At 46.7% G+C, this 14393-nt stretch overlaps 1 protein-coding gene across 1 annotated transcript in view; it reads left to right on the forward strand.

The window, feature by feature from the left end:
• PTPN21 (protein tyrosine phosphatase non-receptor type 21) overlaps positions 1-14393 on the forward strand; it is a gene marked incomplete at its 5' end in the record, with an annotated part of 63288 nt that overhangs the window by 28830 nt on the left and 20065 nt on the right. Inside the window, 6 exons of the mRNA XM_081111886.1 lie at positions 1888-1975; positions 2614-2702; positions 3639-3726; positions 4441-4520; positions 11926-11986; positions 12625-12709. Coding sequence (XP_080968012.1) covers positions 1888-1975; positions 2614-2702; positions 3639-3726; positions 4441-4520; positions 11926-11986; positions 12625-12709 — 491 coding nt within the window. The remainder of the gene's footprint in view (positions 1-1887; positions 1976-2613; positions 2703-3638; positions 3727-4440; positions 4521-11925; positions 11987-12624; positions 12710-14393) is intronic.

Genomic DNA, 14393 nt, shown 5'->3' on the forward strand with positions numbered 1-14393 from the left:
ACTTAACGCTGCTGCTGCTGCTGCTGCTGCAACCGCTGCCCCTCCTGAAAGTCCCCGCATTTTCATAGCACTCACTGTGCCGAGTGCTGGTCCAGGCACTTAGCCATATTACCTCATCTATTATCCATGTTGTCCCCACGAGGAGGCTGAGAACGTTGAGAGGGTGCCCATCCTCCACCCTGAGTATGAAAGGTTTGGTGCTAACCGAGCCCTGTGTAGGCCAGTTCAAGGTTGGAGGGGTTTCTTTTCATATGCGATGCGGCAGGTACAGGGTTTTCTCCTCTGCACCTTTGGAAGCTGTATCTCTGTCCTCCGGGGAAGCTGTGCTAAGAGCTACGGTGCTTACTGCCCTGACCTACCGTCCGGGGTAGACAGTGACTTTCTTGGATTGTGAATCTATACTAGTTGTTGTAAGAATGCTAGGTCTCCATTCTAAACCAGATGCACCGTTCCAAGTATGTGATATATCATTACATTCTTATAACCACGCTTTAAGTCAATGTTATTATCTCCTTACAGATTGGGGAAGCCAAGCTCAGAAAGACTAAATAACTTGCCCAAAGTTACATGAGGTAGAGGTGGGATTTGGACCCAGGTCTGTCTAATTATAACCTATTGTTCATCCCCTCCCATTAAAAATAACCTTTAGTCTCTCCTCATTCAAATTCACACAATTGCTCACAAAGGATTAATCTTCCTAAAGCATCACTTTCCTCTCTCTTCTCCCCCTCCACCCCCCTTCTCAGATGCTCATGAACTTGGTTTTGCTCTTCACTAGCCTGAGTTCATTGCCCCTGGGATTAAAGGCCTCCTATGAATTGGTTTAATCCTGCCTTTCCAGCTTTACCTTCTGCCCCCCCGAAATGAGCCATGTTTCCCCCCCGCCCCCCAGCACAATTAATCCCTCAGGCCGACATCGCCTTGTCTTTTGTTACTTTTAGTCATTCATTTGTGCATCCCCTTAAAGATGTAGTGGCACAGAGATAAGTTGGACAGTCCCCTGCCACCAGAGGGTGTATTTCCTGCTTTGCAGTCTAAGGGGTAGGCAGGACAACCCACCAGCAGGCAGTTAGAATAGTCAGAACGAATATAGGAGCAGTGGGAAATGAGCACAGAATGTGGTGGGTTTGTGTAGAGCGGGGATGTCTGACCTACTCAGGGATCACAGCAGGTGACAGAGAAGGTGTGATGGGTCCAGAGGCCAAGCCTTGAAGGAGAGGTGCACAGGTGAGAGTGACAGGTATACCAGGAAGAGGGATCAGTGTGTGCAAAGGCCCAGGGCCTGAGGGAACGTGGTGTATTCACAGAAAGGCAGAGTTTGGGATGGCTGAGGTGTGGGGTGCCCTGTGGGTGTGGGGGAGCAGCGAAGATGAGGTTGAAGAGGCAAGTTCCCATGCAGCTGAGCACTTTCTCTGCCCACACCCCCTTCCTACCTACCCATCCTTGTAATTGTGTCACTGGAGCTAAAAAGGATTTCCGTTCTCCTAACTCTTACTTTCCGCACTTTTATCATTTGGCATTGGGCACGTGATGCTTAGTATCCCCTGGTAGTTTGGATAGTAAGCAGTTATTCAGTGGTTTGGAAAGAAGCCTAGCTTTTCCCAAAGATGTTCCAGGGGTTGTCTTATTCCCTGCGTTCCCCTCGCCTTTCTAAAGCGCAGGGAGAGGATCTTCCATAACTAACCTCAGTGTGCCACACTGTGCTTTGCATGTAGCCAATTTTCAGTAAATATTGGGTTGATATAACCGATGGCAGATGCTTAGAAACTTGAAATGTTTATACTGTTTTAGGCCAAATCCATATGTAGTGTTTTAGAAAAGCTCCGTGGTTTTGTTTGTTTGTTTTTAGTTTTGTGGCTAATCTCACTGACATCGTTTGGGTTGCAGAGGGCTCGCAGCTCCTGAGGCGGAAATGCTGTACATGCAGGAGGTGGAGAGGATGGAAGGCTATGGAGAAGAGAGCTACCCTGCGAAGGTAAGTGGGACGCAGAGGCTGGGGCTCTCCAAAATTAGTCTCAGCGATTCCCGGAGGATGGAGGATCGCAGGGAAAGCCCAGGGTGGCCTGCTGTGCGAAGGCCGACATCGTGCAAAGTTCTGGACATTTCAAAGCTGAGGTCCTTGTGGCCAAGGTGATGCAGCAAACATATTCCTGATTTGCCATTCTCTGAATGCTCTTTTTTAAAAAAATATATTTTATTGATTTTAGAGAGGAAGGGAGAGGGAGAGAGAGAAATATCAATGCTGAGAGAGAATCATTGATTGGCTGCCTCCTGCACGCCCCCTACTGGGGATCGAGCCCGCAACCCAGGCATGTGCCCTTGGCCGGAATCGAACCTGGGACCCTTCAGTCCGAAGGCTGACGCTCTATCCATTGAGCCAAACCAGCTAGGGCTCTCTGAATGCTCTTGAGAGAGTTCCTTAAGGGGTCCATCTCTTCTTATATCCACATATGCTTACAAGACGACACATTCATAACTTTCAGACTTTCCACCTTCAGAATAGTTATCCTGTGAATCTTCCGAGCATTTCATGTCTGGGAAACAGGTTCAGGGAACGGGGTGCAGTTGTGGCTGCTGTGCACCTGCCGCCTGAGTGTGTCCTTCTCCTTCCAGGACAGCCAGGGCAGCGACATTTCCATCGGAGCCTGTCTGGAGGGCATCTTTGTGAAACACAAGAACGGAAGGCCTCCTGTGATATTTCGGTATTTTTCTTCCATCTTTCTGTGCAGTTTCTGTGGCTCTTGTTGGTGCTACTTTTTAGTTTCGATGTTAGTTATATTATTATGCTCATAAGTATCTCCCCAGGTCTCAGTAGGAGATGGAAATACGCCCTTCCGAGGAAAAAATGCCACCTCACTGCCGGGTGCTTTTTGTATGCCGCTTTCTTCAAAGCCAGATGTGCAGAAAATAGTGCTTGTGATGGGGCTTGACTTAGGAAATTCTTACAAATGTGCCCCTTTTCTTCCCATATGGAGGCGTTCTTTCTTTTGATGTGAATTTTTCATATGAGCTCTGGTTTCTAGGGCTGTTTCTTTCTTTCTTTTTTGTTAATCCTCCTCTGAGGATATTTTTTTCCATTGCTTTTCAGAGAGAATGGAAGGGAGGGAGGTAGGGAGTGGAGGGAGGGAGGGAGAGAGAGAAAGAAACATCAGTGTGAGAGAGACACATCTACTGGTTGCTCCTCGCACGCGGAATGGGAAGTGAACCTGCAACCCAGGTGTGTGCCTTTCTAGGGAAGCACTCAGTCCCACTGACGTTGGTGTCCCTGGGACCTAACATAGTTTCCGACCTTGCCATGATGCATCTTTGTAAGACGTTTGCTGAATGAAGGAAGGGGTCATTGGCAACCAGCTAATATAGGGATCTTTGATCTAACTAGTCTGACAAATGGGGGTAAATAGATTTTACATTTTCAAGCATCCTTTGGCCTTGTTTAGTATACCTGCACTTACTTTTTGCGGCTATGTGTTATCACTTCAATTAGAAAATGCATGCTAGAGGATTAAAACAACTGTTTTGCTTCCGAGACAATCAAATATTAATTTATGTATCAAGCTCAAACATGGAAATCACGTGTTCCACCTCCTTGGCGTACGCATGAGCGCTCACATTGCCATTTTCTGTGTGTTGTTCTCTAGGTGGCACGATATTGCTAACATGTCCCACAATAAGTCGTTCTTTGCCTTAGAGCTGGCGAGTAAAGAGGAAACCATCCAGTTTCAAACGGTGAGTGGGCAGTAGGAATAGCATGGAATGTTTTTCCCGAAAGTGAACACGTTAGCGTTTCTGTGTGTGTGTTTGGGGGAGGAGGGGGTGGGTGGCATTAAAATGATAATATTTTACAGTTTCATAAAATAAAATTTTACAACATTTTACATAATGGTAGTTTTGTCATAATAGTGCATTTGACAAAAGTAATTGCTCAATAAATATTGTTGAATGAATCCTTAGATAACTACTAAATTTAAGCAACTACATAGGGGAGAAAGTGAGCACTAATATCTTAATTTCCATTAAGTGAATGGCTCTGTAGAAAGATTATTTCACAGGTATTTGCTTCTGCTCCCTTGACACATGGCAATGTTGAGTCACTGAGTCAAATGGTTTGTTTAAAAATGTCTTTGAGTTATCTATTTGTCAAAATGAAAGTTGACACTTTCATAAGTTTTAAATTTCTAAGTCATTTTAAAGCTGTTTAATACAAGAATCACACTGTTCGAATAGATTTTTTTTGTCTTCATAATTTAAATCCTAATTATCCTTCACATTCCTGTGAAGACACAGTATTGGAAAATGAAAGAGTCCCAGGGTGTTTAAAGTGACTTGACATAATTACGTCTTGTCCCCAGATAAACTCTGTATTACGTCTTGTCCCCAGATAAACTCTGTATCACGTTGTAAATGTGCTTTCATCTATTTTATGCATATTTTACTTACTAGGAAGATATGGAAACAGCAAAATACATGTGGAGACTCTGTGTGGCGAGGCACAAATTTTACAGACTAAATCAGTGCAGCCTGTAAGTATATCCTGCTCATAGAAATTGGAGAAAAGAATAAGTTTAGACATTTTCATCTTGAGTTGTATTGCATCATCTAGAAAGGCCAGTTTTATGAAATATGATAGTTTAGATGGCATTTTTATGATAAACTCTTGGCTTTTGCATGTTAAAATGATATTTCTCAAAGTTTTACAATTTATTTTGCTTTGGACCAACTTCTAATTATTGCAGATATGCCTGTAAGATTTCTTTTACCCATTTACTAGAATCATTCTAATTTTTGAAAGTTAGAAAGTGAATATCTTTTATTTTTTTAATCAGCATTTTGTGTAATTAGGGATTATTGCTTTTCAAGCCATGTGAAGAATTTATGGCCCTTCTGCCTAATGTAGTTTTCTTAACCTACATGCACTGCCCCCTACTGGATCATTGCCATCAGCATATAAACGTGCTGTAACATTTCACATCTTAAAACACTTTTTTTTTATGCCACATGCTCCCTAGCCGTGGCATCATGTCTCTGCTCTCCTTTATAGCAAATTTCTTTCTGTTTAAAAAATATATATATGTGTGTGTGTGTGTGTGTGTGTGTAAATAATTGATTTCAGAGGGGAAGGGAGAGGGAGAGAGAGATGGAAACATCAATGATGAGAGAGAATCATTGGTTGGCTGCCTCCTGCACACCCCCTACGGAGATTGAGCCTGAAACCCAGGCATGTGCCCTTGACCGGAATTAAACCTGGGACCCTTCAGTCCACAGGCCGACGCTCTATCCCCTGAGCCAAACCGGCTAGGGCTGAAGCAGATTTCTTCAAAGGAGTTGTGTGCACCTGCTTTCTCTCCTTCCTCCCAGCCTGTTTCCACGAAGCTGCCGCACCATTGAGTCTGCCTGTCCCAGGGACAGTGACCCTCACCCAGTGGTCATTTCTGTTCGTTCACTTGACCCTCCAGCAGCACTTGTCCTCTGACCGCCCTTCCTTCCTGCACCTGCTCTTCCCTGGCTGCCAGGACGCCACCTCCCCTGCTTCTCCTCTTTCTAGGCTGTTTCTTCTCACTCACCTTTGAGGTTTAATGCTCAGACCTCATCTCCATCCGCTCGTTTCCTGGGGGATTCACCTGGCCTCGGGCTTAGAAACGGCATCTTTATGCCGAAAGTGCGTCTGGTTTCCCATCGAGCCCTGTCTCCTCCCCGAGCACCTGATTCACATATCCTCCCGCCTCGTTGACATCCCCACCTGCTACAAGGCACCTCACATTTGTCTAAAACCAAACTCTTGAGGTGCTCTCCTGCTTCCTGCCCCCAGGCCTGCTTTTCCCTCTTCCCCGTGTTGGCAGATGGCAACACCATATTCACCGGCCCCGAACCTACCTGAGTCCCGTTTCTCTCTCATCCACATCCAATTCCTCAGCAAGCTCTGCCTGCTCTGCCTTCAAAATGTACCTGGAATCTGACATGTTACCACCTCCTTTGCTAACAGCTGAAGTGCCAGCTGCCACGGTCTCCCACCTGGAAGACGGCAGTGGCCTCCAGACTCCCTTTCTGAGCCTGCCCTGCCTATAGCTTCTCCCTGAGTAAAATGACCTTGACGTGAGTCAGATCCCATCACTCTTCCGAAAACCCCGCATTGGCTTTCATTCCACCACTTAAAAGTACAAGGCTTGTGTCATCGGGCCACTGCCTGGTTCCAGCCTTGCTGCCTTTGCCCTCCCCCTTGCTTCCCCTGTCCCAGCCACAATAGGATCCTTTCTGGTCTGTGAACATGTTACACCCTTGGGGGCGCTATACTTGCCCCTTCTTCTCCCGTGTCCTCACATGTCGTCATTGATCAGAGGTGGCCAGGCTGTCCCCTCCCACCTGTGTCCCTCCCCCCTACAACCTGTCTCTCTCTATCCCCGTGCAATTAGCACCACTTGAATATCTATGTTTGTTTGTTTACTTGTTTACTGTCCGTGTCTCCTCCCAGCAGGTCAGCTCCCAGCCGTGCTCATGGCTGACACTCTCCCTGTCTTGTTAACCCCTGTATTCTCAGCGCTGAACAAGGGCCTGGCCCACGGCAGGCTTTGATGAATTTGTTGAACGAGTCTATAGAAACAATTGTTAGGAGCTCTGCTTTGGGGTGTGTGTCGTGCTGTAGGAGCCCCTAGGAGAAGGGTACATAACGCAGAAGCGTCCAGTTAGGAACGGCTTCCTAGCCGAGTGACAGCTAAACTGCGACCTGGTTTCACTCCATCCCTCCTGGCCTCACCTGCCCCATCCCTCCTGGCCTCACCTACCCCATCCCTCCTGGCCTTGCCTACCCCATCCCTCCTGGCCTCACCTACCCCATCCCTCCTGGCCTCACCTACCCCATCCTACCTGGCTCCAGCCAGGGTTCTGTTTGGATGAGCAAAAGACGTAGCACTCCTCTCAGGGTTACAGCCTGGGACCAAATCTGAGCCTGTCCCTCTTCACTCTTCCTCAGCTATGGGATTACGTGTAGAGTCCAGTGTTCCTCCTCTGGGTTCCCCTGCCCCACTCACCCTTGATCCCGGGTCTAGGGCCCTCAGTCCTTCCAATGAAGATGCTCCTCGCAGCCCCAGGCCTCGCTGGCACGCCCTTCCTCCTCTTCTCTCGAAGAGCCAGTCATTCTTCAAGGTCTGGTTTGCATGCAGCCGCCTTGAGACCACCATGCATTCTGTTCGTTAGTCCTCGGTTTCACTCTCCAAGTCCCATTTTTTCCTATCACTTTCATAACAGTAATTCTGATTCAGCAAATGCTTTCTCCGTATCGAGCATCAAGCTGAGAGCTTTTATCTCCTCTCATCTTCACAGTCACCTGTGTGGTAGCTATTATTGCCCTTTTGTGGGCGACGGCATGGAGACTCAGAGACGTCAAGTGTTGTTCCCCTGCTGACGGGGAGCAGCGGGGCTGAGCCTGCGCTGTCAGCCCCTGTGCAGACTGTTGGAGTGTCCGCGTCTGCGCTGTGATGCGATTTGTCTGCCGAGTCCGCTGGGGCTCCCTGAGGGCAGGCTCCTCCCATCCATCTTCGTGCCCTGGAGCCTGGCAGGGGGCCTTGTACGTGCATAGGCTTAGTTAGCACCTGGTGGGAGCCTGGGTGACATGGTGACAGATCCGGGGAGAAGAGCCCTTTCGCTCCTTGTTGCTTTTTTTTAACTACTAATGGTCAATTGGGAAAAAAAAAAATTGGCCAGGAAGGAAGAGGAAAGGCTGCGGGAGTGCTTGTGTTGTATAGGGACCTGGGTGTGAAGAAAACCTCACACGTGCAGAACCACCTGACGATTAGCACTTAGGTCCCTGTCCCCCCCTCCCTGCATCCCTGCACCCCTGTTTGTATCCGAGTCCTCCTGCTGGTCTGGTGATGGGGTTTCCGAAAGCACCAGCTGGCAGGGGGGAGTACACCTGCTTCCTTGTGGATATGGGAGCCTCTGCTTGCTGCCTGGCTGGGACTTTGGGGTGCATTTGTGGGTGGAAATGTTCCCCTGCTGCTAGATTCAGGGGTGCTGCTAGTCCAGGATAGTTGCATTGGGGGCTCCTTCGGGCTGGCCCGCCTACCCAGCCACGTGCGACGTTATTTTTATGCAGAAGTGTGTTCTGAGGTTCAGGGAATAGATATGCAACCTTCTGGACCACAGCCTTTTCATAAGGATAAAGCCTTTCATACGCTGAAGAGTACCCATATTATTGACCCGTCATTCCCTCAGTTTATTCTTTTTCTGGAAAATAATGAAGACTCAATGGGTTTGAATAAGCCACCAATATAATTCCTTTCCCGCGGGCCTCTGTATTAGTTGGTGCCACATTTTGTTTCTAATCTCTGTACATCCAGTAGGTCGTGGACGTCCATTTCCATGCGGTAGTCCTATGTAATTATTCATGACGGTTGATATCCACGTCGCTCTGTGGAAAATGAGTACAGTGGGGCCTTGACTTACAAGTGTCCCGACTAACAAGTTTTTCGAGATACGAGCCGTCTCTCGGCCGATTTTTTGCTTTGAGTTGCGAGCTAAAATTCGGGTTACGAGCCAGCTTCAGATACCCCACCGCTAGTTGGCGCAGCGAACGTCACAGTGAACGCCACAACATCAGCCCAGCATCACGTGTCTCACTCGTTCACTTTTTGATTTGACATACGAGTAATTTGAGTTACAAGCTCCGTCATGGAACGAATTAAACTCGTAAGTCAAGGCCCCACTGTATGTTTCATGGTGAGCACTTGTTCCCCAGGTGAAGTAAATGAATGCTTAGCTTTTCGGTAGGTAATAAAATGGAAAATAACTTTAATTTTCTGGTCATGTCTTCTAAGGCTCTAAACCTAGACTGAAGTATTGGTAGACTTGTTCTCACGGTCCAACTGGGTCAACTCAAGCGTGGTGAGCATTTAATGAGACTGCAGCAGGCCTAGAATTGGCCTCTCAGGATTCCTTTTCTCCAGGCTTTTCTTGAGATCATGGTTTGATTCCCAGTCTGAGATTCAGGGCACATGCCCGGGTTGGGGGCTCGATCCCCAGTAGGGGGCGTGCATGAGGCAGCCAGTCAATGAGTCTCTCTCATCATTGATGTTTCTTTCTCTAACTCTCCCTTCCTCTCTGAAATCAATAAAAATATATTTTTTAAAAAATCTCATTCCTCTGCAATAGCCAGAAATCTATAAGAAAGAAGCTGACAAAGCAAAACTTAGACAACTCTCAGAAGTATAGCTCAGCTGCCCATGCTTAGCAATGAGCATCACTTCCCTCCTCAGTCCCTGTGTCTTTGGTTCAGCAAACATGGAGGGCTTCCTGTATGCCAGGCACCACAATACTGTGGCCTGTGCTCCTGCCCCCATGGGCCTTACAAAGCAGGTGGGGTTGTGTGTGTGCATGAGGTGGGGGCGGGGGGGGGGACTTCTAGGCGTATAATCAATTATCAGGAGCCTGTGCCCAGTAAGTGGACAGACCTGCCTGTTCAAATGCCGGTTCTGCTACTTATTTTCCACGTGACCAGCGGTAACTTACTTAATCTAAGTATCAGTTTCTTCATCTGTGAAATCAGGGTCAGCCGTCCTCCCGCATGGGGTTGGTGTGGGCCTCCCCGGGTGATCGTGCTCCGTCGTCAGCCCTGTTTCAACAAGTCCCGCCATTTATCTTCCTCGGGGCTGGCAGCCTTTTCTTGTTTTGTCTTCCCCGGTGCACGCATTCCGGTGATTTTTTTCCTAAGAGTTCTTCACCGGTCTCATGTCAGCAGCACCCATCAGCATTGTAACTGACCCCCCAAGTCTGGAAAACACAACCAACAGTTCCCCCATTTTCTGTCGTGCACTGAGTGCGGGGTAGCTGGTCCCACAGTGAACTGCATTGACAAGGACACTGGCAGGAAGAAAGGGGAGGTTAGAAAATTAGAATGAGGGCGAGGCTGACTCTGCCAAACAGTGTGGCAGGAGGAAGAGGTACTGGCTTGTGGGTGTGCAGTGGGAGCAGTGTCTGCAGCGGGTAGTGTCGCCCACATGCTGGGTGTTGCCGGCCAGGGTGCAGCATCGATAGCACGTGGGGGAGCTGCTGCCTGTGTCCTAGGCTCTGCATCCTGGGGTTTTGTGTTTAACACACTGCGGTTGACTTTTGCTGCAGGCTGGGCAACTCTGGACATGTCGCTGGAGGATTCTGTCAGCAGTCCTTCCTCCCAAGTCTCAATTTCAGATTTGTAGTGCTTTAAAGTTCAGTTCACTTCGGCGAGTCTCTGGGCTAAATCGAAACTTCAAAAGATCAGTTTGCCTAACCTACCCTTGACCTTGGAGAATGAGCAAAGGCAGAGTGAATGTCAAGGCTGCAAAGTGCAATGTCTTCAAATTCTGGACACAGATTTTAGGAATATATTAACGCGCAGTTAAGGACTATTAAAAAATTAAATAAAGCCCAGACACAGCCTTCTTACCTGCTTCACCAAGGAGGCCTCCTTAACCAGGCATGTGTGGTATTTTCGTAGCGTAACGGAAGTCGCGTCCACGGGGTTGTTGAGTAACATACATCCTGGCAGAACGGAGCGTCCTTGGGAAAGAGACATCTGTTCATCAACAAGCTTATTACATTCCAAAGATAATGAAAGAAATTATTAAAGCGTTTAATTTAAAAAGAAAATCATCTAGCAAAAGCGGTTGTGGTCGCCTGGTGTTGAGCTAATAATGGACAGGGTTTGGATGTGATGTTCGTTGTTAGAGCGCTAGGAATGCCGATCGGGGAGACCGAGGCTCGGTGCTATGGGGCATGAGCGTTCACTTTGTGCTGTGGATTTGCAGTCATCAGTCCTTGGAGCAGTGCAACCAAAGGTCACAGCATATTTCTGTAATCAGTAATTACGTGCCGTGTAAGCTCACAAACCAGGAACAGATGGCAGAGGTTTTTTGTGTGTCTTTTTTAGGTGCTTTGACAAAATTACGTAAGTCATCAGCAAAGCCAAGAATCCTTAGTGCTTAGGTTCCTAGATCTTAACTTTTGACAAAACTGACCACACAAAAACAAAAAAATGCCTGCCTCTGTTTAAAAACTATAGAATTACAATGGGTTTTTCTGCTTCCTGTTTCTAATTTTATTCAGAGATGGGACTTGTTGTGACTCGTTTAAACTCTCAGATTATCTGGTAAATGTTAGTTGGCCCTCCTTAATATTCTCATGGCTTTTTAAAAACATTTAGTTTTTCCCATCACCATTTATCCCTTCTATGCCTTCTCCCACCTCCACCCATTCTCATTGCTTTTTAAAAAGTACATTTAAAACCAGAGAGAAGTTTCTTGAAAGAAAGGTAAATAAACGGGTTTACCACAGGCCCACTAAAACAATTTTCCTACTCTCCTGCTTTTCCTAACTGAATTCCTTAGAAGAAATACAGATTCTTAAGTTACCAACGTGATAAGCTTATCTCTTTATTACGTTTGGAGTCTGGTTAACAGACTATAGCTAAATGCAGTCCCGGTGCTTCCGGCTTTGGGGCTGGCAGCCGATGGCCACCCCTCAGGTGTGTCAGTGGGGTGGTCAGTGCTGAGCCAGGCCACGGAGCGGTGCGTTTGCATCGTCTTGCTGCCTCTGGGGTGAGTTTGTGGGTGGCCTGGCCTCACCTCCTTCCCCCTCTGCTTTTCCTGGATGGACCAGGGAAGGTTCCCCCTGTCGGCCCCTCCGGTAGTCCAGGCAGCGGATACTGTGGGAGGAGGCTCAGCCCCTGGCATGGTCAGAGGGGCCTGGGCAGCGGGATGGGGCCGAGGCCATGCCAGGGAAGGGACCCTCCTTCCTTGTCTCAGATTTGAGATTGGGTTTCTTTGTCTTTTGCACGGGAACCTGTATCATTTTACCATCTTATCAATTTATTCTCGTAGAATTAGGAAGATTGCATGTATAGAGAGTGAGCGAGAGGGAGAACATATGTATGCTCTTGTAAGGACGTGCCTTATTTTACAGGCAAACGCCGACCGTCACCGTGAACCTGATCAGGAGGAGGTCTTCTTCCAGGATGTCTCTGGTAAGAGAGAAGGAAAGCCACGATGGCTGTTTCCCTTAGTGATGTCACCTTCCTTAGTAAAGTAGGCTTAGGGCAGTGCTGATTTTGTTTTGAACACAAAAGTGTGTCAATATTCTGTTGTTTTTTTGACCAAAGAAATGGTGATTTTTTTTTCCCCCAGAGGGTGAGCCCAGTATTGATATAACATTTATTATATTATACATTGAAATATTAGGTCGAATCTAATATTTAAAATTTTGACTATTAGCCAAGAGTAATCCGGAGTTTGTAGATATTTAAAGTACTACTGGACAATTTTGCCTCCTAAAATTAAATATAAGCTTCTTACATTCATATGTTTACTTGAGAATTCAGGCCATTTTTGTCTATTCGCCCCCTTGCCCTTAACTTTTCAGACGCAGCACGTTTTCTTGTGCTGTGTGATGTCTGCCCTCAGTGCACGGGGCTTGGCATCGCCACTCGGGGCAGCAGTGAGAGAATGGCAGATAAGAGCTGTGTACTTCTATGTTCGCTTTTCACGTATGTTTGTGCCTCCTTTGGGAGTGTTTTTAGAGGAGACAAAGAAGCCAGCAGACAGCGCCTTTGCATGTTACCTAGGCAGTGTGTTTTAACCCCGCCTCCAACTTCCCATTTCTCAGCCTAAGCCTCAGCCCTATGCGATGCCCGCCCCACCCCCGCTGCATTACAATGGACATTACACAGAACCCTACACTTCTTCTCAAGGTAAGGGGCACTGGCTCTTCGCAATTTGAATACGTCATGAGATTTGGAAACCTTGAAGCCAGTATGATTTTTGACTGAAGTGACTTGCAGAATTGGTGTGATGATGGTAGCCATGCTCGATTCATAGGATAGGCTGTCATTATATTCTGTTTCTTGGACATGTGTAGAAAATATGCAGTACATTAGTCCTCCCTTATCCACGGGCATATGTTCCAGGACCCCCAGTGGATGCCTGAAACCAGGGATAGTACCGAACCTTATATGTACTATGCTTTTTTTTTTCTTTTTTAAATAGTGTTAATTTTGATTTTTCAGAGACTATTGATCTATTCTTTTTATTTTTTTATATGTTTTTATTGATTTCATAGAGGAAGGGAGGGAGAAAGAGGGAGAGAGAGATAGAAAACATCAATGATGAGAGAGAATCGTTGATCGGCTGCCTCCTGCATGCCCCCCACTGGGAATCGAGCCTGCAGCCCGGGCATGTGCCCTGGACTGGAATCGAACCTGGGACCCTTCAGTCTGCAGGCCAACACTCTATCCACTGAGCCAAACCAGCTAGGGTGGTTCTGTGCTTTTTCTTAAACATACATACCCAGGGTACAATTTAATTTATAAATTAGGCACAGTAAGAGATTAACCATAACTAATATAAAAAGGACAACAGTAGTTCACTTTACAGTTAGAGAACAGTAACAATATACTCTAATAAAAGTTATGTGAAATGTGCTCTCTCTCTTTCTCAAAATGTCAGGAATTTTTTATTTAATATTTTCAGGCCATGGTTGGCCATGGGTAAATGCAGCTGCGGAAAGCAAAACCACAGATATGGGGCGACTACTGTATTAAATTTTTTAAATAATTAAATTTATCCAGGTAATGTTGTTTAATATTGTGTAAGTTTCATGTGTACAACATTAGAATTTGATATCTGTATAATCAAATGCGTGCCTACCACCCAAAGTCTAGTTTCCTTATGTTGCCGTATATTTGATCACCTTACCTACTTTGCCCTCCCCTCCCCACTTCCCCGCTGGTAACCACCATTCTGTTTTTGTTGTCACCAATCTGTGAGTTGTTGTTTTTTTAGTTCATTTGTTACCTTTTTTGTTTTACATTCCACAGATGAGTGAAATCATACAGTTTTGTCTTTCTCTGTCCTTCTTCACTTAACATAATACCCTCAGGATTCATTCATGTTGCCACAGAAGGCAGTGCTTCGTCCTTTTTATGGCCGAGTAGTACTCCTGTACTTACAGGCATCACATCTTTACCCATTCATCCGTCAGTGGACACTGAGGCTGTTTCCATGTCTTGGCTGTTGTGAATAATGCTGCAGTGAGCATGCGGGTGCAGGCATATCTTTATGAATTCATGATGAAGTCGCTCTCCTGGTTCCTTGGATCCCAACCTGCATGTCACTTTTCTCATCTTCTTTTTCCTTTTTGCCCTCAGCAGCCAGTCAGTTACAAATCTATGGGATTATACGGCCTTTCGTGTTTCCTTGGTGAATACCCAGAAGAAGAGTTGCTGGATCACATGCATTACAGTTGGATGCTCACATGACCCCTAATTTGTCCCATTGGTTCTTCTTCCAGCTGCTTTCTGTGTGTCCTGTTATTCCCGCCGTTAGCTTTCAGTGCTTCCCTGCTTTCTGGCCCAAGACGTCCCAGGTTCATTCTGT

Source organism: Myotis nattereri (assembly GCF_964212035.1).
Source record: "Myotis nattereri genome assembly, chromosome: 1".
In the NCBI taxonomy this organism is placed as follows: Eukaryota; Metazoa; Chordata; class Mammalia; order Chiroptera; family Vespertilionidae; genus Myotis; species Myotis nattereri.